Genomic DNA, 24,859 nt, shown 5'->3' with positions numbered 1-24,859 from the left:
AAACCGAATATTTAGGTTAATCTATTCAGTAAGCAACCATCCTTAAATTTTCTTAACCTGCTTATCAGTAGCCGAGGGACACATATACTCAATGATGTTGTTTAAATTAGGAGTCAGTTAAAAACGTATTTTTGATAGAATGTAACAAAACATGTTTTTTTTTTTCAGAAAATACCTTTCCTATTTATAGATGAAACAGCATTGTTAGGTTAACACCTTCAGTACTCAACAGTAAACAGTTAATAAGAAAGGATATGACACCTTTCAAGAATCATTACCATCAACAGTAGGGGACACTAATGGCAAATTCAGAGATCTTGAGGGACCATCCGAAAACACAAGGCACATAACAAAGACATTGATCCATAGACAAAATGAAATACAGTACGAAGAAAAATACTAATAAATATAAATAAAACTAATAGAAATGAACAAAGATTTGAATCCCAGTGGCTGAAACATAAAATACATATGTTATTTAACATGAAGGTTTTCTTCACCCAGCAATTTCATGGTAACAACTTGGAAACTGTATAAAATTTTGAGATCCTCCGAATGAGTAGGTCATTACAAGTTGTGCTTGGAAGAAGTCACCGCTGTATTTCACAAGGTTCACTAGCAAATGCAATCAGGCCAGATTCTAGATTAAGAGTGACAGCTAGATACATACAGTGTGGGAAATAAGAATTCAACACATAAAAATGTATCTCATTAAACATATTTTCAATGCAGCTTATGCACATTCAATTTAGACCAGACATTGATATTAACTCAATAAAATGCAACAACCAAAGAAATCTTAACATTCTAATCCTTTAAAAAAGTTATACACAATTAAGTGGAATGACACAAGAAACTATTGAACATAGTAAGAAAAAGAATTAAACCTGATGATTCCATTGATGAGTTCTCCTACCTGTGCTAATAAGAATCAGCTGGGTTACTACATTTTGTTAGGTGAGAACTTTTTCTCTTCAACAAAGTGTGGGTTACCCTCCTCTGAAGGCAAATTAACAAATCATTTGTTTCCAAGCTGTCAGACAAGAAACATCTTGTGATGGGTGGAGACAAAGAGCTCTCCCACGACATTTCCGAGAAGATTGTGAAGCCACATAGCAATGGCACTGGTTACTGATGGATTTCTCTACTGCTAAATGTTCCTATAAGCACCAATAGGGTCATTATTCACAAGAGGATAGAACGTCACACCACCATCAACTGGTCATGCACAGGAGCTCCTCATATCATTTCCAACCCGGGAAGTCAGAAGGTTAGTCTGAAGAGTAGTCCACAAGCTCAGGACTGCTTGAAAGGAATAGGCAATGCTCTCCATGGCTATACTCTCCGTGCATGACGATCTCAGTACAGTCCCTTTCTGAAGAAAGAGTATGTTGACGCTCATTTGAAGTTTGCTACACAACATTTGGAGAAGCCTGTAGATTAATAGGAAAATGTAGTATCATCAAACAAAACAAAAATCAAACTTTTCAGCCAGAATACAATGAGCCATACAGTATTAGGAGGAGGAATATTTGGGTTCAAATATACTCCATTGTTCTCTGAATGGAATTTGCAGCAATGCCTGCAGAGCTTTTGCTCTGGGTACTCCAGTTTTCTCCTCACATTCCCAAACACATGCAGGCTCAGTTAATTGGTGATTCTTATTGGGTTATGTAGGTGTGTGTGTGTGTAAGCTGGTCTGTGAATGAACCAACACTCTATCCAGGGGTGACTCCTGCCTCTTGGCCTGTGCTGCCAGAGTAGGCCCTATCCACCACATCCCTGAAATGGATTAGGTGTGTTTCAGAATGTTATTTTAAGGCCTTTATTTTTATCTCATGGAAGGAGCATTGCCTTTATACTGTATTTTCTATGTTATAGCAGCAGTTAACAGTAGATAACAACAGGTTTCTGTTGGGGTGGATGTTCCTTTCCCTAATATTGACCTTTCCAATATCTCTTAAAACATTAGAAGCCTAATAGATGTTACTAGAAACTACACTTTTCCTCCTTTCAAACATGAAAATATGTATGACATATTCTCACTTAGTTGCAAAAGTTTGAAAGGGATATAAAAGACATCTCACCAACCCCCACCCCCAAGTCAAGATCCACCCTCCCAGTTCCAGTCAGACTGTACCAAGAGGTTGGAAGAGACATTTTCACAATACATACACTAGACAAAAAAAAATGGTACAGTTGACTGTGTATGCAGCGATAAAAGCATTTCTTCCTTTAGCTACTTCTAGTTCACTGGCTGTCACTTTCCTTCAGTCGCAAAGCAGTATGTCATTATACTGAGTAAAAATGGGCCATATTTAACAGGAGTAGGAAAAAATGGAAAAGAACTGCTGTGTCTCGCTCCCAAAACATTTACACTTTTTCACCAAATTGAACTGTAACTATACTCCATTATTAATCTGATTTTTTTTATTCCTGCTTCTACACTTGCTCTATTTATTAGCAGTTATCCAGGGGTATGAAACATAGTAAAGCCAAATGTAAGCTGAGTGACAAGTGGTATACAATGGCCATTTTTCTAGCATGTTTATCAGTACCTTGCTAATGGTCTTTTTCTACATTGCCTGCAATTTGCATTGAACAGGCTCATATATGATTGGGAATAAATTTTGGAACAAAACACAGCAAACAATCTTCCTGTACAAAATGTCAATCTGCACATTTTGGTGGAGATACATTTAATGGTGTGATATGAATAACAGACAGTCCCACACAGAAACACACATTCAACTTTATATACTGAATTATGTTTAGGGAAAGTATCGTGACTTTCATATTTTTAACAGGTTTACACATTTTACTTATTCTTGAACATGATTTGAAAACTTTTAAAGTAATGTGTTTCTGTTGTACAAGAATATGTCAGGATGTGAGTCAGTGAACACAATAATTCAAAAGATTACTCAGTCTTAATGAAACTTGCTGTCAGAGGTGGACTTAGTGGATAGGAGGCCCCTGGGCTTGATTCATTGCTTGGGCCCCACCTAGTTGAACTGAAGGAACCACAGAAAAAGCTAGCATGCAATGTCAAAGCTTAGGAGTAGCCAAAACATAAATAGTCAATACATTTAATGTATATCATGGTCGTGTAAGAAATTTCAAGGTACCACAGCAAAATGCAGAGGTTGTCCCTGTTTAATTCCAGTTTTTAACCAAAGCAAAAATAATGAAAATGGACTGCTATACACACCAATATAAAGGCTCAAAAGCAAGAAAACCATCAGGTTTAAGTAAAATTGGAAGGGAGCTCCATCCTATGGTGTATTCAGTTCAGAACTGACCACCTCCTTCCAGAGGCTGTGGGGCAGAGGGGCAGAGTCAGTTGCCTTCTCATGGCATCATCTCTGTGCTGTGGAGGGAATAAAAGAAGAGAAGGTCAGCACCAGTGCCCCCTATCAACCTGAGGTGGAAGACAATACCCCAGATGAGCCCAAAGAGTGGTCCACAGAAGCAAATGCATGATGACTATATATACGCATGAGTGAATCAATGGCATTTTCATGGTTTTTATAATACCTGTAATTTCACCCCAGTATGCCGGTTGGCATTTTTGATCTGAAGACCATCGACAGCAAGAGGTCTGACATCACTTCCTGCTCTTCTTTGGAAATTCTGCCTCTTCCAGCCCAGGACTCGCACATGAACCAACTACACTGGAAAGAGTCAGTCACCCTGTCTGCCCTAAGACACTTCACCAGTATGCAACATCATGTTTTCTTTATTTCTGTTGACATTCAACCCTGCCAATTAAATGGGGTTTACCTCTGGTGCCCCAGCCTTTTATAATTGTGTTTTGTCTTCATTAATATTTATATCCTGTATGTTTGTGTATATATGTATATTTAGTATATAGCCACACACGTGGGATTGAGGAACAGTTTATAGGCATGACTATGTGTGATTATCCACCAGACCAAGGGTTGGCGCTGTTAGCTAACACTTTCTCTCTTTCCTCCTCTGCAGACTATCTGAAGGAAGTCCCACCTGATGTCCTAACTGTCACTTCCAGTCCTGGCTCTCCTATCCTCATTTCCTGTCCTGACCATCTTGTCTGTTATTCAGTTCTGTATTGAGCTTGGTCTAAAAAGAGATTATTTTTGTACTCTCATTGATAGATTTTCAAGTATAAGGGTGTGGCTACCCAAAAGCTTTTTTTTGTCTTTGTGACGTCTTCAATATATATATATATATATATATATATATATATACTCTAGTGAAAAGTCGAGCAAAATGACCCCTTTTATTGGCTAACTAAAAAGATTACAATATGCAAGCTTTCGAAGCAACTCAGGCAAGATGTAATATATACTATATATATATATTGTATATATATATATATATATATATACTGTAATATGTACTATATACGCTATATAAAGTCTTAACCACTATGCCACACTGCTTTCCTTGTTTTCTAGAATGAGCAGGATCCAATTGGAGCACAGCAATATAAATGAAAGGAACTAATAGTATTATTAAGCAGCAAGAACTGCAGTTTACCAAAAACAAGTGTCCATATATTACTGAGCACACAATGCAGAATTGCACTGTAAAAAGAAATGTCAAGACACTACCTGGAAGCTGCTGAAGTTGTATATTTCTCACTGTTTTTCTTTTTTTTCTGAACTTAATTACCTGTTCATGTTTTTATTTATTTAAAGAGCATCTGCAAAAAGTTATGTCTATCTATCAATCTATCTATCTATCTATCTATCTACGCCAGAAGAGGTCGTCCATCTGGATCTAAGCATATTTGGATGGGAGGCCATCTAGGAAAAGCTTGGGTTGCTTCTGGAAGAGGTGTCAGTGAAGCCAGCAGGGGTCACTTACCCTGTGATCTGAATAATCATCCCCTGCGTTGAATTGATTATCTCTCTGTCACCACTTCACCACCTAACAACTAATGGGTGGTGAGCATACTACTACAAAATGGCTATAACATTAGTGGCTCCCAATGAAAAAAAAAAAAAGGTGCTTTGAGCAGTGATAAAAGCGCTATATGAATGTAAATAATAACAATAATAATAATATTAATTATTATTATTATTATTATTTGTTAAAGGAAGAGAGAGCTGTGATATCATACAAATGTCCAAAGAGAAAAATAATTCTCATAAATAAATGTGTAAAATTAGCAAAATAAACGCCTAGTTTTTAAATGAACTACAAACAGCTTCTTCTGTGTCATATGTTTAGTCTATATTGTTTCCCATGGTTAATGTCACCTTAAAAGCAATTCTATCATTACACTTATTGCATTTATCAATAAATTGGATTATTTACACCTTGATATAAGTGTAACATCCAGGAAATCTAAGAAAGGTAATACAAATAGTGTGTGAGCCTTATTGAAATATCTTGTTGTAAATCAAAACTGACATTTAATTAACATCAACCCATTGTTGATTTATTCATCATTCCACACCATGCTTGTCTGATTACCTTGTCTACAATTGTTCTCATTAAATATGATCACTTGTGAGCTGATTCTGGGAGCAAATGGCTCAAAACATTCATTGAATCCAGGTTATATGAATTTGCTGCACTGTTGAGAGTAAATCCTCCATCAAAGGCAGCACAGCAGTTAGAAACCACTAGAGGGTAGTAGTTGCACTTATATAAACTGATGACAGTGCTATAGCAGTTGCACCTATCTAAAAAAAGACGACTACTTTAAATTCAAATTTGCTAGCAGAGATTAGATTAGATAGGAGATTACAGATCTTTATTGTAGCATACACTGCAAGAGCATAGTGAAATTCTTGTGCCACACCATCTACAGGCAACAAGACAATAAGCTGATGATATATAAATAAATACAATAAATAAGAGCAGAAGAATGGCTTAATGTATAACATAGTGCAAAACAGGCCTGCATGGAAATATAGATTGGATTAGAAAGTAGAAAACACTGCTATATCATTATTTTTAAGATAATAAAATTCTGTCCATTAATATAAAAAAATAAATCTTGAGTTCATTTTTAATTACACAGTGTAATTGCAGAAGGTACTGTACATTAAGCAAATATCTTTTAGTAAATGAGTGAAATAAACTTGTGGGGCATAGCAGTATGTGAGATCATCTCACCACCAGGCAAAATCATGCCCAAGCATGTGTTTTTATAATCATAAAAGTGACCATGAAAGACACTTTAGCCTCCTAAGGCCATTAATCAGGAATGGTCGGAAAACATCCTCCGAGAGCAACTTCTCCCAACCATCCAAGAACAGTTTGGTGACCAACAATGCCTTTTCCAGCATGATGGAGCACCGTGCCATAAGGTAAAAGTGAGAACTAAGTGGTTTGGGGAACAAAACATCAAAATTTTGGGTCCATGGCCAGGAAACTCCCCAGACCTTAATCCCATTGAGAATTTATGGTCAATCCTCAAGAAGTGGGTGGGCAAACAAAAACGTACAAATTCTGACAAACTCCAAGCATTGATTATGGAAGAATGGGCTGCCATCAGTCAGGGTTTGGCCCAGAAGCTGATTGACAGCATCCCAGGGTGAATTGCAGAGGTCTTGATAAAGAGGGGGCCAACACTTCAAATATTGACTCTTTGCATAAACGTAATGTAACTAGCAATAAAAGACTTTGAAAATTATAAAAAGTTTGTAATTATACTCATTATGCAATAGGAATATCTGACAAAAAAATTTAAAAACACTGAAGCCGCAAACTTTGTGAAAACCAATACGTGTCATTTTCAAAACTTTTTGACCACAACTGTATATGATCAACATTTAATTAAAGTCTTTTACTTAGTCAGGTTTATGCAGGAAAACATTACATTTTCCTTCCCAGCTGCATCCAATAACAGGCAGAAATACAACACATAGAGATAAACAGGTTAAAAGTTACACGAAAGTTCTGAAACATTTAAATTATTAAAAAAAAAGAAAAGAAAAAACAAAACAAAATATTTTCATCTAACAATTTGACAATAGTTCCACAATGCTTATAGAAAATTTTTATTATCTTCAATATTCTTTATTAAAAAGCCATACGATACCAGGGAGAAAGGCATTTCTGTAGCAGTTTGTGTGGGTTTTTAAAGTGAGTTTCCTCCCTGACTTGCTGAAGTTAAGTTCTGAGCATAATGGGTGTCTGTAATGCACTGAAAGGATTTCCAGTTTCTTCAGCATTGCCCTCTGACACCCAAAATCTTATTCAAATCATCTGCGTTAGTTTCAATCTTTTGAAATCATGCTTGGTAACCTGCTGGAGCTTTTTTGTAAATTTGGATTTGTCAGATCAGTAAAACGTGTAGCAGGGTCACATAACAGGTTTTATTTTTGTGTAAGTATGCCCTGTTTAAGGACAGCATGGTGGCGCAGTTAGGAGACCTGGGTTTGCTTCCCGGGTCCTCCCTGCGTGGAGTTTGCATGTTCTCCCTGTGTCTGCATGAGTTTCCTCCGGGTACTCCGGTTTCCTCCCACAGTCCAAAGACATACAGGTTAGGTGCATTGGCTGTTCTAAATTTTACCTAGTGTGTGCCTGGTGTGTGTGTGTGTGTGTGTATGTGTGTGTGCACGCCCTGCGGTGGGCTGGCACCCTGCCTGGGGTTTGTTTCCTGCCTTGCGCACTGTGTTGGCTGGGATTGGCTCTAGCAGACCCCTGTGACCTTGTAGTTAGGCTATAGCGGGTTGGATAATGGATGGATGGATGTTGTGTTCCATTGTCTAGGCAGCCCTTTCCTGTCACTAGGGGGTGTGTGGCCTAGAGTCATGACCCGTGGGTAACTGCAGTGATGGGATTAAAAGGTTGTATAGTTCACTGTGTTTTTACCTGAGCTTTGGGACAAACCTTCCTTTGTGCCTTTATAAAGAATATCTCTGGTTTTGTGACTTTGGCTACATTCAAAGATTCTGATCTTTCCCTTTTCGTTTTGGTTTTGATGATTCATTGTTTTTAACCTTCCAGTTCTGATAATTTTTTCTGTCCTTCATTTATTCTTTCAGTTGCCATTTTAAAAACAAGTTGATCTGCTGAAACAACAGCTGCCATTTGGGGATCCAGCATACAAGGAACATGAAAGAACTGCAAGACACAGATGCTAAATAACTTAACTAACTTGAATAAAAGTAACATATAATGCATAACTAGATAAATGATAAAAGAACAGAACAATATAATAAAAAACTGGAAAACAATAAATGAAAGTGAAAAAAAGAAGCGCTATCACTGTACCACGTCACACACAAGCAGAAAAGATACACCAAAAGAATAATATTTCACAAGCAGTTTATATGAGTTCAAAGTTAATTAAATACACAGACCACAGCAATGCACTAAATATTTATTGAACTTCATTACTCTCTCCCATGAAGATACTTTAAAATGTAATTACTTCATCACTATAGAGGAAAGACGGGTCAAGACTGAAGGTATGTAAGGTGTTTGCACAACTGCAATGTCTGCAATCTGATACAGTACTTCCTCAATAATTTACACAATTCACAGGCAATACTCTTCGTGTCAACAGTTTATGGTAACCACTGCAATTTCATGCAAGAATTTCCGGCTCCAGCAGGAAAATATAAAAGGTTTTAAAAAAGCCAGCAGAAGTAAGCAGTTGCTACAGGGCTCGGGGGTCACTTGTGCTTCACTTGACTACTCTGTTCACGTACATCATGGAAAACAGCAAACCACTGGGTAAGTAAAGAACGTTTTGTTCTATTATGTTAAAAAGATCTTCAAAGTATTTTTTCCTTTCAGGAGTTATAATGTGTTGCTACTACTACTACTACTACTACTACTCCCGTAAATGCCAAAAGGGACTCTGCTTTGTTGGGCCCTTGAGGAAGACCGTTAACCTGCAATTGCTGAGTGCTTTGAGTAGTGAGAAAAGCGCTATATAAATGCAAATAATTATTATTATTATTATTACTACTACTACCAATTATAATAATAATAATAATAATACTACATTTTATTTGTATAGCATCTTTCCCATGCTCAAGGCACTATAATTTTTATTATTTTATATATATCACATTTCCTAAGCTCAAAGTGTTTCACAAAAATTTGAAAGGTAATATAGCAATAGAAGCACAGAAAAAGTGGAATAACATTGGATAGAAGGCAATATTAAAAGGATTAAATCTCAATAAAACAAACACATGGAAAACACAAAATTCTGGGGCAGAAAAAGAAACAACAGGAATGATATACTGTAAAAATGGTACATAAATAACATTATGCGTGATACCATTAGACGCACTTGGACTGAGAGAGCAAACTGAGAGGAAAGGTAAATCAATAGATTTTATGTTGTGTTCAATGAGAAATGATTGCTGACAATGCTTAAGCATGTTTCTAATGTGAGCTACCTGCCAATCCTGGAGGGTAGCACAGGCACAAGGGAAGGTCTGTAAAATTTGGAGAATCTTAGGGAGGAACGTATGATATTATTTATCTTAATTTTCAAAAGACTTTGGTTAAGATGCCACATGAAAGATTAGTGATCAAACTAAAAGAAGTGACCACACAGGGTTCAATCTGCAGGTGGGTATAACACACACAATTTTTTTAATACATATAAACAATCTGGACAACAGGCAATAAGCTGGATGGAAGGGCAGATGATACAGAATGATATATGCTGTTACAGAAGACTTGGATAGCATACAGGCTTGGGTGGATTTGTATCATGAAATTCAGTGTAAATAAATGTTAAGTATTGCACGTAGGAAGTAAAAATGTTGGATCAGAGCACATAATGGAAGGTCTGATGCTCAAGAGTACCCAAAGGAATGAAAAATCAAAAAGAGCTCTCCTTAATATCTTTAAGGTTTCTCCTCAACAACGACATCAGAAAGAAATAACATGGAGACATTGTCTTTTGTTTCCTACTTCTCAAATTTTCTCTTGAGAAAAAATAAATAAATACCCAGGTATTCTCTCAAAGGTCTCCTCTTGAGTTTCAGTAGGGAGCTCAACAAAGTCACTCAATGAGCTCAGATCTTCCTAGTAGTGTCTTTTTTCCAGTTTAAAAGCATTTTCATTACATGCTTAATAATATATGGTGAAATGTTTAGAAGGTAGTAATAAAACACTTTTCTATAACTGTAATCTTTGATTCAGAATAATACTATTAGTTGCTCTAATTTAAATCGTTGTGCTCCACTTAGACCCTACTCATCATAGAAGAGAAGGCAGGCAGTGTGACATAGTGGTTAAGGCTTTGGATTTCAAATCCTGAGCTCATGATTTCAAGTCCCAAGGTGTGACCATAAGCAAGTCACTTTGCCAGCCTGTGCTATAATTGGAAAAACAAAAGAAATTAAATCAATCATGTCGTCAATGCTGTAACTCACCTTGGATAAAGGCATTGGACCAATAATAAGTAAAAAATGTGAAGTCTTGAAGGAGATCTCACAAAACGTGATATGCATTCTCAAACCAAATTCTCTATTTTGACACCTTTCACCTCAATTGTGTCTTGTGTCTCCTTTTTGATTAAAACCTTTTCTGCTAAGGAGTTTTAGGCAAAACATCTGTGATAAAGATGATTGTTAAATGAAACATAAATGAGAATCTCTGTGAAGTCTCATGAGCCATCAAAGATCAACCTTTGAAATGTAAACTTTTTCTTATGAGAAGGATTTAGGATTTATAGTGGTCTCATTACTGTGTACATCCAGACAGTGGACAGAAGCAATCAAGACAGCGAATAGGATGTTAGGTTAAATATCATGATGTGAACCGTTGTAAGTCCAAGGAGGATATGCTTAAGTTTTATAACATACTAGTGTGGCTGTGTTCATTTTGGTCTCCGTATTACAAAAAATAATTAGCAAACAGTAGACAAGGTCCAAAGGACATATCGACTAGGCTGACTCCAAAATTAGAGGTATGAGCTATGAGAAGAGATTGAAGCAGTTGAACCCTCTCAGTTTAAGCAAATGGAGACAAAGAGGCAATATAATTGAAGTGTTAAAAATTATGAAAAAAAAATGAAATTCAGGAAGAACAGAGTTCTAAACACTAAACAGAGTTGTAAACTTATTAAAAGCATATTTTGCACATAAAATAATAAAAGAACCAAGTAGTGTGATGAAGAGCAAGACTTAAGGGACCTTAATATCTTGACTTGATGTTATTTTGGACAACCTTTGGATGGACAAGCTTATTGGGCAGAACGTTCAGGTTTTGTCACAATTTTTCTAATATTCTAGTAACTTTTAGTTACAAAATGGATAATCTGTAAAGAGGAGGGTGAACGGATTAGTATTTAAGATGGAATGGTGGAAACAATGTTAAAACAGGTCAATGATTTGAAGAACACTAGGTTCAAGCATATTACATAGGCTAGAAAGGAAGGATGGTGTGGATAAGGAGGTTTGAAGGACTTAACATTGAAGCACAAAGGTCAGCAATTTAGTTTGGCAAAAACTGTTATTCTTTTTTATAACAATTTGTCTGGAGATTTGATAAACTGCTTTGGACTTCTCTAGCACCTTCAACACCATCCAACCTCTGCTCCTTAGAGACAAGCTGACTGAGATGGGAGTAGACTCACACCTGGTGGCATGGATCGTGGACTCTCTTACAGACAGACCTCAATATGTGCGTCTTGGGAACTGCAGGTCTGACATTGTGTTCAGCAATACAGGGGCGCCGCAGGGGACTGTACTTTCTCCGGTCCTGTTCAATCTATATACATCAGACTTCCAATATGACTCGGAGTCCTGCCACGTGCAAAAGTTCGCTGATGACACTGCTATTGTGGGCTGCATCAGGAGTGGGCAGGAGGAGGAGTACAGAAAGTTAATCAAAGACTTTGTTAAATGGTGCAACTCAAACCACTTACACCTTAACACCAGCAAGACCAAGGAGCTGGTGGTGGATTTTAGGAGGCCTAGGCCCCTCATGGACCCTGTGATCATCAGAGGTGACTGTGCAGAGGGTACAGACCTATAAATATCTGGGAGTGCAGCTGGATGACAAATTGGACTGGACTGCCAATACTGAGGCTCTATGTAAGAAAGGTCAGAGCAGACTATACTTTCTGAAAAGGTTGGCATCCTTTAACATCTGCAGTAAGATGCTGCAGATGCTCTACCAGACGGTTGTGGCGAGTGCCCTCTTCTACGCGGTGGTGTGCTGGGGTGGCAGCATAAAGATGAAAGACGCCTCATGCCTGGACAAACTTGTTAAGAAGGCAGGCTCTATTGTAGGATTAAAGTTGGACAGTTTAACATCTGTGGCAGAGAGACGGGCACTAAGCAAACTCCTGTCAATCATGAAGAATCCACTGCATCCACTTAACAGTGTCATCTCCAGACAGAGGAGTAGCTTCAGTGACAGACTTTTGTCACTGTCCTGCTCCACTGACAGACTAAAGAGATCGTTCCTCCCCCACACTATGCGACTCTTCAATTCCACCCGGGGGAGTAAATGCTATCATTAATTTTATTTTAATTTTTTTCTTTTTTTTTCATTTTTATTACTATTTAATTTAATATTGTTTCTTTGTATCAGTATACTGCTGCTGGATTATGTGAATTTCCCCTTGGGATTAATAAAGTATCTATCTATCTATCTATCTAAAGAAGTTAATAAACATGGGAAAGTAAAGTTGACCGCATATTCATTATCTCAGCTTTGCCAGGAATAGAATTTGCATGGACTGTTTTATGGTCTATTAAGCGAGTGTAGTTCCCTGTTTATTATCTGGGTTTTTTTCAAGCAGGGCTTTAATTCTTTACTGCACTTGCTTGTAAATGGTGATTCTTGTTAATGCATAACTTGAGACAGGTGCCTTCAGAGCAGTGACAATTGAGAGTTGTGAAAACGTGTCGTAAATACTACAGAAAAAAAATGACTTTAACTAGAAGAGAGAATGAAATTGAGGTACCTTTATGGTATCAATCTATTTAGAGATACATATCTTCTTCTTCTTTTGGCTGCTCCCGTTAGGGGTTGCCACAGCGGATCATCTTCTTCCATATCTTTCTGTCCTCTACATCTTGTTCTGTTACACCCATCACCTGCATGTCCTTTCTCACCACATCCATAAACCTTCACTTAGGCCTTCCTCTTTTCCTCTTCCCTGGCAGCTCTATCCTTAGCATCCTTCTCCCAATATACCCAGCATCTCTCCTCTGCTCATGTCCAAACCAACGTAATCTCGCATCTATGAATTGATCTCCCAACCATCCAACTGGAGCTGACCCTCTAATGTCCTCATTTCTAATCCTATCCATCCTGGTCACACCCAATGCAAATCCTAGCATCTTTTACTCTGCCACCTCCAGCTTTGTCTCTTGCTTTCTGGTTAGTGCCAACATCTCCAACCAGTATAACATGGCTGGTCCCACATATAAAAGAACAAAACAGTGTCAATGAAATATGATATTTATGGAAGGCCAGCTTGGACTTTCTCTTAGCAATACTACAGATCTACTTGTAACTACCAGACAGTCTGTCATCTTTTGTAAAAATAATCGTGTAATGCTTCTAGTTTTCCAGTCTAAGATGGAGACTCTTTTATCGACATCCAATATACATTGCCTATTATAAGTGTTCACCTCCTTGAAAGACAATTATACGAAACTGAATCCTAATGGATTTAATTTAGCCTTTTTGATGCTGATCAACCAAAAAAGACTTTTTAAAATTAAAGTGAAAACAGATCTCTGCAAAGAGGTCTAAATTTATTACAAATATACTGTAAAACACTAAATAACTGGTTGTATCCATATTCAATTCTGCTCCCTTATTAAAACTGTCTACACTCTCTATTAAATCAGCAACAAACCTTTCTTTCCTTAATTCCACAATGGTCCTATGATGTTACTCTACTGGCTTCTCCTTACTCTTGGCAAAATATTTGTAAGAATGTCAAATATTTTTTCAAAATCCCTATTAGTTCAACCACAAGATAATTCCTAGACTTTACCTTACTGTCCATATGTTTTTTCCTATGAGTCTCTCTCCTGATCCATTTTGCCATTTATATTCCCTTCTGTATGTTTTTGCACTGCCCTGCTATCTTCTCTTCCTTTCCCTTTCCATTTGTAAGCATGAGTTCTATTCCTCAAACTCTCTTTCTGTTAGACTTTTCAGAGTTTTCTCTCACGGCTCACCACTGTGAACTGCACTTTCTTAACACTATAGCCAATAAATTAACTGCTTGCCTCTCAATGGATATCCTGTAAGCTCTTTTCTTTTGACAGTCGGTCAATCTTACTTTTTTCAATTAAATTCTTTTGGAACATTCTACCTCTCAAATTAATGGAGCATTCTTAGAATATATTGAGAATTAGATTAGTCCACTTCATTCTCATCATTGGAAATCCTATTATTTGGGGCCCAATCACATCACCGTTTTAGCACACATAGGTTTGTTTGGCAGTACATTTGATGCTTTAAATAATAATAATAATTTATTCATAGGTGCCTTTCAAGGCACACAAGGACACCTTACAGAGAACATTAATAACATTTGTTAAGTATTTATATTCCTCTTCTTAATCTATGCATTTGATTGCTTTTTGACCTTGTTCCTACGCCTTATCTGGGGGGAGTGTGGTAAGATGGGATGGTCTGGCACTGCTGCTCTCTGTGCCAAACAGTTTTTTCTCAGTTTCAACTGATCCTTTATGTGTGTGTGTGTTACTAGAATCAATAAAATAAATGATCACAAAAAACACAGTTCTTTTCTCATCACTTTCCCTCTGTTTAGTTTCTTAAGCGCATCATTTATTAAAGGAGCATACACCTTATTTCTACTGACAGCTGTGTTTACTTTTCCGAAAGTTAGTCAATTGTGACTGTAAGTTCTTTTCATTTCCTTAAAATAAATCTCTTTACTAACATACTGCAATTTGCATCAAACTGGACTGTGTGTACCCTAACACGCATACAAACACATTCTCACTCAAGCTCCTCATAGTCTCTGTATGAATGTCTGATGAATTATGTAAATGTCTGTATTAATACACAGTATACCACTACTCTCGCCACCATTTCCATTCCCGGATGCTATCCAGGGGTGCTGCCCTCTTGTGCGCCAGGAAAGATATGGCCCCTCTCCCAGTCCTTCCCTTCTCGAGGTGACTTGTTGAGGCAAGTTCCCTGGTCATCTGCCACAATAAACATTTCAATAAACTTAAAAAGCAAATACAAATACACATAATTTTAGGTACAAATTACACAATTAAAAGGCATAAAAAATAAATTAAAATATGAAAACAATAATTACAATACCTAAATACTGTATAATAAAATGTAAATTGCACTTACTGTATCTTAGTGTGGAGTGGTGCTATTCAGTGTATCGCTTTCATGCTTTGCGATAAGTTCCTTTTTCACCTCAATTGTTGATACTATAACCTTGCTCTTTGGCTTCATTGCTTCCATACTCAAGCAAATAAATAAACAAAAAAAAGCACTGAAAACACATTAGTGTAATGCAAGAGTTGCTTTCACAGTGAGAGCGTGAGACGATTTGGACACACAACAGATGATGTTTATGTTCGCTGTGTAAGCTGCATCTGTGGCTGCAGTTTTTTTACTGTTCGCACAGTTCAAATGTAGCAGCATCGTTCAAACTAATTTCTCACTAATTTAATATTTGACCTCTGAGATGTTTCAAGTTAGAGTTGTTTGAAGTATGAGGCACCACTGTATATTCGTATATATAAAAAGGAAAGTTTACTCACTCACTCATCAACAAAAATATTATTTTCTATTTAGTCAAAAAGCTGAAATTTGTCAGGAATGTATATCTAGGGCAGTAGGTAACCTCTAAGAAAGGATATTTCGATACATCGATATTTAAGAGTAAACCCACCATCCCTACAATACCCGAAAATCTCAAATATGCTTTGACTGGTTTGATTGAAATTTAGTGATGTTACTGAAAAAAGAAAATTAGCCAACCTATGTATTTATTTTTTTTGTTGATACATATTTTATTTCTTAATATCTCCTATATTATAAAATGCAAAGGTCTGTTTGTCTGTCTGGTTCTTCCGAACACTCTGATTGCTTAGTTTGGTTATGGTGATGTAATCAAAAGAGTAAGTGTGAGTGTGAGACACAGGAAAAGGACTAAGGGCATAGAAGACATGCTGAGAGTCACCTTTGAAAATGGCAAGTATAAAAGCAGACACGGGTCAAGTAATTTGCCTTGAAATGACAGAGTCTGAAAAAGTGGGCTTTACAGGAACACATTCAGAAAGTGGGAGTACCTGTCAAGAGCGGTTCTGATACACAAGGATACTGAGAAAAGAAGCTGCAGTAAGAGATATCAACTATTTTAACCTTTATTCTATTACTTACAAAAGACTATGTGCTGTGCTAAGAGAGGCCTTTATGCAGGCGCACGATGGAGCAGATGTGATTGACAGGCCTAGTCAACAGTATCAATAACCAATAGAGTCGGCAAACAACTGAAGAAAGAGCAATGTCTAGGACAGGAGAAAAGACATATGACCCCATTTGGCATGTACAGTGAGGTGTGCAATGGAAGGAGAAAGTTTATCGAAGCTCAATGAAGATGCAAAGCTCAGTGGTTATTAATAAATTAATAAATATAAAGCTTCACTGAGTGTGCCAGGTGTTGTGGCTGTGAGAACAGATGTTACTTCACTAGAATCAAAAAGTGAGGGAGAGGGAAATAGAAGCAGAAGTGATGTCCTCTGAGACAAGACAAGCTTAGATGAACTGTGTCAGTTTAAATTGAACAGGACCCCTACGAGCTACTCCACTGTAATAAACATTTGCATTTGCAGACTTTAAAAGGGAACCCCAAACTTCCAAAATACAATATTTGGCATTTACTTGTGCGTTTGTGGAAATTGAATGGGGAATTAACACCCACCCACTTACTTTCTAAAATTATTTACATATACATTTGCATCTGGAAACTTTACAGGGGGAACACATATTACAGATAAAAAACACATGAAGAAATACACTGTACTTGAGTGAAGGATGCAAACAAATGAAAATCACAAACATTTCATAAATATAATAATATTTACTTAAATTTCACATTTTTCCTACGTATTACCCATTTCAACTGCAAACAATACACCTTCCTGTAAAACTGTGTTTTACAATGATGAGATAATTTTTGCTTAGGGGTAAATTGACCTACTAATATTATTATTAATTTCATTTGACTGACAATTTTATACATAGTGACTTACAATATTTGAGGTGTAATTGGTTACATTTCTTTTGTTTTCCCAATTGGAGCATAAGCAATTAGCTGCTACACCAACACTGCCTGCCAAAAACATTAGTCCTTAGTAAAAAAACAAAAAATTCAGGGATCCTCAGAGGGTGCCAGCCAGAAGATGCAGATCATTTCAGTGTAGTTTAAAGGCCACATGAGATTAACATGCGGATAATAGGAGCACCAGAATTTGTGTCACACCATTGGAAGGCTGGGCGGCATGTTGGTATCAATCACAGACACTGAATTGCTGGCATGAGTGTGCATTTAAAATTCTCTTGTAATAGAAGATGTAATGGGGATACAGAATTGCACTTTTTTAGTTTATTAAACAAGACTAGTAATATTCAATTTGAGTGTTTTATTTATATAAGTGATATATTTTAACCTGTTTGAATAATAAAAGGTGTCCATCATTCGTGAATATTGCAGCTAGATGACAAATTGGACTGGACTGCCAATACTGATGCTCTATGTAAGAAAGGTCAGAGCAGACTATACTTTCTGAGAAGGTTGGCATCCTTCAACATCTGCAGTAAGATGCTGCAGATGTTCTACCAGATGGTTGTGGCGAGTGCCCTCTTCTACGCGGTGGTGTGCTGGGGTGGCAGCATAAAGATGAAAGAAGCCTAAAGCCTGGACAAACTTGTTAAGAAGGCAGGCTCTATTGTAGGATTAAAGTTGGACAGTTTAACATCTGTGGCAGAGTGACGGGCATTAAGCAAACTCCTGTCAATCATGAATAATCCACTGAACAGTGTCATCTCCAGGCAGAGGAGTAGCTTCAGTGACAGACTTTTGTCACTGTCCTGCTCCACTGACAGACTGAGGAGGTCGTTCCTCCCCCACACTATGTGACTGTTCAATTCCACCCGGGGGAGTAAATGCTAACATTAATTTTATTTTAATTTTTTTCATTTTTATTACTATTTAATTTAATATTGTTTCTTTGTATCAGTATACTGCTGCTGGATTATGTGAATTTCCCCTTGGGATTAATAAAGTATCTATCTATCTATCTATCTAAAACATAGCATTCTTTTGCAGATGACATTTAATAATGCATATAACTGCATGTTTGTTAGCTGCAAGTATCAAGACCTTTCTTTGCAATAAATCAGTGTTCCGTTTTTTTTTTTTAAACAACCAGTATTAGATGTTTCAAATCCTACACAATACTTAAGAGGTTTAGTTTATCAGAATGCGGGGAAAATTCTCAAAACTGGTAGAAATTGGCTTGTTGATTGGGGGATTTTGACAGAAGCAAACGTGAGGCAGATGAAAATGGAGGAATGACAACACAACATTACTATTAGAGGGGAGGGGTGTATAAAGTCCTGAGGCTGCACCGGAACATCATGCCACAAAAGTGCTGAGGTACCTAAAATGCACCCCGATGAAGGAGGAGACAATGTCATGGTGGTGCAATCTTTTAGAGAATGCCTCAGTTGGATTAAATCTTTAAATTGCAAGGACATCTCAATCTCCTGGTTATACTAGCTTTCACAGACACTGATTTAAATCATTTAGGTTGTATCTTTTATTCTGCTTTTAAATTTTAGTATTAAAAGCCTGGTTCCTCTGCCAATAAAAATTCAGTAAACAATGATTAAAGTTTGAATATTTCCTCACTGAAACTTGCCTTGTTTATTGATATAATCTGCCCTAGTGTGCTTGTCTGAGTGCTTCTTATTTGTTTAGCTCTTTCAAAGGTTGGTGTATGTCTAGCATGTTTGCTCAGGGATGAGCTGTGCTTGTTCTGTTAGAATTATACAGCCCTTTAGGGCGTGACATTGAGAGTGATGAGAGGATATTGGTGTCTCCCTGGATCCTGCTAAGGTATTGAAGCTGAGGTATTGCTCTGTTTGATTTGTGCAGCTCTTCCAAAGGTAGTAACTTGGAAACAGACTGCCATATGAATCCCAGCAGGAGATGGTCTTCTGGCCTTTACTAAGGTATTCCAAAGCATAGTCCTTCCAGAGGAAGTGCCCAGTGATAGCAATAGGCCATTGGCTCTTGCTTAGATATTCTGATGTTGCTTTGTATTTGCATTTTGATCTGTAACCCAACCAACAGTGATGACAGGTCTTTTGCCACCATTGTGTTTGAAGCATGAGTGATGAAAGTTGGGTAGGTGAAATCAAGGCTAATAATATAGGTATTTCAGTATTAACTTATCCACCAATTTAAAAAGAAACGGTTAAAGTGCCTTTCGTGAATACTATTACACCACAAAACAGAAGGGCATCCTGTTAGGGATTTAATAATAATTAGGTTCATTCATATAGTGCTTTTCTAACCTACTTAAAGCTCTTCACATAAACAGTGTGGAGCCACTTCAAGCACTGTATGATACAGTGGCAGCCATTTGTGCACCAGTATGCTTTCAATACATTAGCTGTTAGGTGGTGAAGGGGTGAGACACATAGTTACCCAGTAAGGGATAGGAGATGATTAGGTGTCCAGAATGATCAGGCTATTCTGAGCAATTTAGCAAGAACATCAGAAAACATCCGACTCTTTTTAAAAGACCACAGAGAATCAGGACCTCACGTTCACATTTCTATATCACAGTTTCTGTGATGAGGCATTGGGATCCACACTCAGACTACAGGGTGGGAAACTTCTCTTAGCCTTTCCAATACCTCTTCCAGCAGCAACCCCAGTTTTTCTTAAATGGTTTCCCATCCAAGTACTGGCCCGGTCCAAACATGTTCAGCTTCAGGTGGATTACCTGATTTGGTTTGCTTCTTCATTTCCTTTCCTCCCTTGCTTTCCTATATTGGACTCTTTTTCCCTGCCAGCCTTAATCAGGGAACACTAGGGTATACAAAATGGAAGAATTGAGTAATATATCCAGGTAACTGGCTTAATATTACAAAAATAAATCACAGGATAATATGCTCCCTGTCATTATACTGCACGTACATGTTTGTGTGTATGTAGGTATCTTTTTGCTTCACTTCTCGGTACGTGTGTGTATGCATATAGATTTTAGTATGTATAGGTATAATGTACTTTACATAGTAAAAATGTGCCTTACATGTCTCTCCACACCCGAAATAATCCCAAGGTGTCAAAATATTTAAAAAATGTATTCATTTAAAAAACATACTCGCAAGTCAGATTAATAGTAAATGAATCTGAATATCAGAAACAGTAAATTAAAAGTTAAAAGTATCTGCTGACCACCTTCAAATTGTCCTCTATCTGCTGTTCTGTCTCACTTAATCTTGGCCTTTCCTTCTGCCAATGAGCCTTTGCTCCAACCCTTCCTGATGCTAGATCTGGGACCTCCATAAACTATTCCTGGAGGGCCAAATTCATGAAAATATATGCAATAACGTATAGCTAAAGGTTATTGTGGCAGCTTCATATTGTTTAATAATTGTTGTGTATTAGTTTTTTTATTGCAACTACTGTTGCAATGGTTACTGTTGAATAATAGCAGTACAATTAAGTAAGTCACCACAACCTTCTCCAAGGAAGCAGTTTCTGAAAATGAGATAACGTAAGATTAAGTAGGTCAACCTGTGGTAGTCTGATATTATTCACTATTCAATTTGAGTAGTAACAGCAGTGGGCGGAAATAAGGGACCTGGTGGTGGGACAGCGAAACAAAGGCACTGATCTAAGTGTGCATTGGACAGTCAACTCCTGGTTTTGATAATATTCGTTGAAGAAAATCCTAATCCACAAGTATGGGTGAAGGGAAATTTTATGAGGGGCAGCACTGTAATGATTTGTATGCAGACACACTAATGTCTTTTGTTGTTCTTCATATGAAAATGCTTTTGATATTGCTGACATCTTCAGTTGAAGAGATGGTTCTTTTAAGTATGAATGCTTTTACCTTTAGCATTCCACTGGCTGTTTGTAGAAATGGGGAATGACTGTCACATAAATAATGTTCCAAGCACTTTTATTTAAACTAAAATATAGTTAAATAGATCAACAATGGCAAAAACTCTTATGAATGACGTGAACAAGCATTTACATTGCAGTCCCGCCTCCCATGGTTTACATTTATATTTATGTCCAGAATTGGAGTATCTCAGGATTATTTAGCACAACTGCATGTGTACAATTTGTATTCTCTTCCTGAAAACGTGTTTTTCATTAATTTTTAGTCTTTACTTTTACATGTCTGTCAGTGATCTTTGATGTATTAATATAACATGAAGTGCAGTGTTAGCCAATGAATAAGCTAATAAACTACTACTGGACTGGACTTGTAACCAGTGCATGAATTCTTCAAATTAAACGCTCAGGTTGTGTTGGGGCATTCAGAACATCATTTTCCTGAAGTGTTTTATTTAACAACTAGCCAGAGTAGCTGTTGCAGACAAGGTAATAGGATAATTAAAAAATATTTGCCAACTCTTGCCCTAGCTGTCCCTTCAGTGCCATTCCTTGATATTTGTGTGTGTGTGAATTTCTTTTCACTAGTGCTCCCTGTCTCGAGTGTGTTCTTGTAAGGCCTGTATCTCATCCTCTTTCATTATATGTGTGGCACCTTTCTTGGCTCCTGTCTTGTTTTACACTGGCTGGCTTTGAAAGCAACCCTCTCGCTGTGGTTCATACGCCTTTACTCCTCGACATGTGTCTCACACATGCATTTCCTCTTTCATTACGTCCCCAAAACCACACTGAACAGTCAGATTGCTCTGAGGAACTGGATACACATGCCTCAGTGTTTTATTATATAGTAGATATCTTAATGGAAATACATGTGTTTTACATGTTGTGAGCATACAACATGATAATTGGACATGTAGATTGTATGAGGTGAGTAACGTGAGATTTTTTTCATGAATGTTTTTGATAATTGTTCACTGTTGTCCAGTGTTGGTCACCACAGACACTTATCCTATTTGAAACTTTGTTACATCTGTTTGCATGAAAAACATGATATTAAATGTTTTTCTTAACCATTACTACAAAGTTCATAGGATAGGTAACATCAAAAGTATCATTTTTGGGGTTAAATATTCCTTTAAAGCCTTAATTCCAGAGTGCCTTCACAATGTTAATATGTATTGGCCATTAGTGACTCTTGTTCTCTTACACTGATGTACCCAAGATGTCTTCTTTTGCTATTGTGACATAACAGAGTGAGTTTTACAATTCATTGGTTTTCTGTGCGGCTTTCTGATGTCCTTTTCCACATGAGTGGTGTAATTACTGTTGACAATTACTTGTCAGCAAGACCTCCAATGTCTTCATGAATAAGTAAAATTGTGAAGGATTAAGCAAATGGAAGTCTGTTTGTGTATACATACTTAATCATCAACTTGAATTTTTAAATGTTTTGTAGGGTATGACTTATGTACAAAATGTGCAATATTGGCTAAAGAGTACAAGCCAATGTCGTACTTTTAAATCTCATCTGCTGATGGATTTGCAAAGGAAATATGGCAGTAGACCTCATCCTTTGGTCTATTATTTTTGGAACTTGGATAATACTTGCTAATAATTGAATGAGAAAACATTTGTTCACTTAATTGCCTAAAACCTTTTTTTTAGTTACACTTGATAGTAAACAGAAATACAAAGGTATATATTTGTGTCACATTCCAAAATGAGTGAAGTATTTCAATATGTCATCATAGTAGAAAGCCAAAAATGAACTGCTACAGCATGTGTCAATTCAAAAGAAACCATCTGAAGCAGAGGTACATCTATAAAGAACAAATATTTAAAGACAAATACAGAGCCCTGAGTATACATGATCAATTATTGCCCCCCTTCATATTTCTGTCTGTACTAAAATGCAAGCAAATAAGTGCCACAGTTGTAAGTGTACTGAATCACAGCTCCAGAGTCATGTTTGTAAAACCCAACCCTAGTTACTCTCTGACTAAAGTTGGTGCATTGTTGCCATGTTCATTTTTTCAACATACTGTGGTTTTCCTTACATATCTCCAGTGTCATGCCTGTTAGGTTATTCATGATTAAAAATTCGCTCAGTACATGTGAGATAAGATAATGTAAGACAAAGTTATAATGTGGCTGGGTGAATAAGTGTGCCTTGCAATGGACTAACACCACTTCCATGGCTGGTTGTCGCCATGTGCCCAATAAGACTCCAGCTCCTCACAGCCTGTCATGGATATGACAGACTCAGAAAAAGGGAAAATCCATAAATTTGCAAAGGACTTGAATCCCGTTCAGAGTTGGCTCCTGCCACATGCCCCATGGTTATAGGATAGGCTCTACATTCCTAACCCAGTAATGTAGCTGATGATCAAAATACATATAGTGTAAGGCAGTGGTTCGCAATGGGGGCGCAAAGTAACAAAAAGGGGGGCGCGGAGATGTGAAAAAAAGAAAACAAGAATTGAGAACATGAAAAATACATCTATTGAAACCAAAACAAATTAATTTGAACTACATTCTGATACTAGAAAAATAAATGTAGAGTTAAATAAATGTCGATAAAAGTTAAGTAGTTATAATAAAATATGCATCTATGATATATCATTAATTAAAAAAGAACAAATTGGTATTAGTGGGCTCCTTTCAAAAAAACATTAGGGGGGCGAGATTAAAACTGTTATTAAAACTCGGGTCGCAAATACTTAAATGTTGAGAAACGCTGGTGTGAGGGATGCTTGCAGATGGCATGACTAACCATAAAATTGTCCTCAGTTTCCTTTTTAATTGACACAAGATTGTGTACTTTGCATTCATCAAGCAGAGAAACAATTTCACATGAAAATTCTTGAAAGTCCATACATTTAAAAGTTCTCTGACAAAATGTGTGTACTAATCTGGTCCAATGCTGTGGATGTCTGACACCTTTTGACCGGAGCATATTTTCAGCTCTACCATTCAAATAATAAATACAGTAACTACACAACATGTTTTGCTCCAAATCCAGTATACTGTATTTTGCAAAAAGCAAATTACACTGAGTTATCGGACAGTCCATAGATCTACTCATTTTCTGACCCCAGTTCAAGCTCACAGCCTTTACCAGTAGCATCAACAGATAGGATCCATCTAAACTCAGACAGTGTATTATTCCAACACGAAAGCAACAGGTGAAAGGCAAGTACAACTTTTGCATGGAATGCCTGCCACCAGCACACACAAAGCCACACTTGCTCATTTCTGAACTATTTAGCCTAACTGCTTGCCTCTTGTCAATGAGACTGAAGTAGAGACCTCATAATAAGGCCACTTGAAGAGAAGGATTACATGCAAGCTCCTTTGAGCAGGTACCCTAAACAAAAATCAAACTGGGATTAATAAAGCAGCAGCTGTCACTTTCACCTCCTTATTTAAATGTTCTACAGTACAAACTGTAGAGAATTTGATTTCATTTTTAAGTGTGTTACTCTTTCACAAGGCATGTTGTGTAATTCCTCAATGTTACAACAGTTACAACAGGAAAAAGAAGAGAACTAATGATGGGAAATGTGCTTTACGTTTGCAGGAAGTGTTGGTCTTGACACTCAGCCCAGCGCACCAGAAGCACCATCTGCTGAGCCTTCCCGGCCCTTCTCCATATATGAAACTTTTCTGACAGAAGAAGGTAAGAAAACTTTTAATTAAAGGGGTATTTAAGCGGGCACTTAATATTGCAGGTGTTCATAAAACAGTATCATATTTTCTCAAGAGATAGCTGCTGAC

The 24,859-nt window shown here is 37.1% G+C and overlaps 1 protein-coding gene across 2 annotated transcripts in view; it reads left to right on the top strand.

The window, feature by feature from the left end:
* The first annotated feature begins 8,565 nt into the window (after positions 1–8,565).
* LOC120540450 (protein SSUH2 homolog) overlaps positions 8,566–24,859 on the top strand; it is a 30,938-nt gene continuing 14,644 nt past the window's right edge. For both annotated transcript variants that reach the window (XM_039771274.1, XM_039771273.1), the window contains exons 1-2: positions 8,566–8,682; positions 24,663–24,761. In XM_039771274.1, the coding sequence (XP_039627208.1) occupies positions 8,661–8,682; positions 24,663–24,761 (121 nt within the window). In that variant the 5' untranslated portion in view covers positions 8,566–8,660. The remainder of the gene's footprint in view (positions 8,683–24,662; positions 24,762–24,859) is intronic.

The sequence above is a fragment of the Polypterus senegalus genome, chromosome 12 (genome assembly GCF_016835505.1).
Source record: "Polypterus senegalus isolate Bchr_013 chromosome 12, ASM1683550v1, whole genome shotgun sequence".
NCBI classification, from domain to species: Eukaryota; Metazoa; Chordata; class Cladistia; order Polypteriformes; family Polypteridae; genus Polypterus; species Polypterus senegalus.
This window is presented reverse-complemented; position numbering and strand designations above follow the sequence as displayed.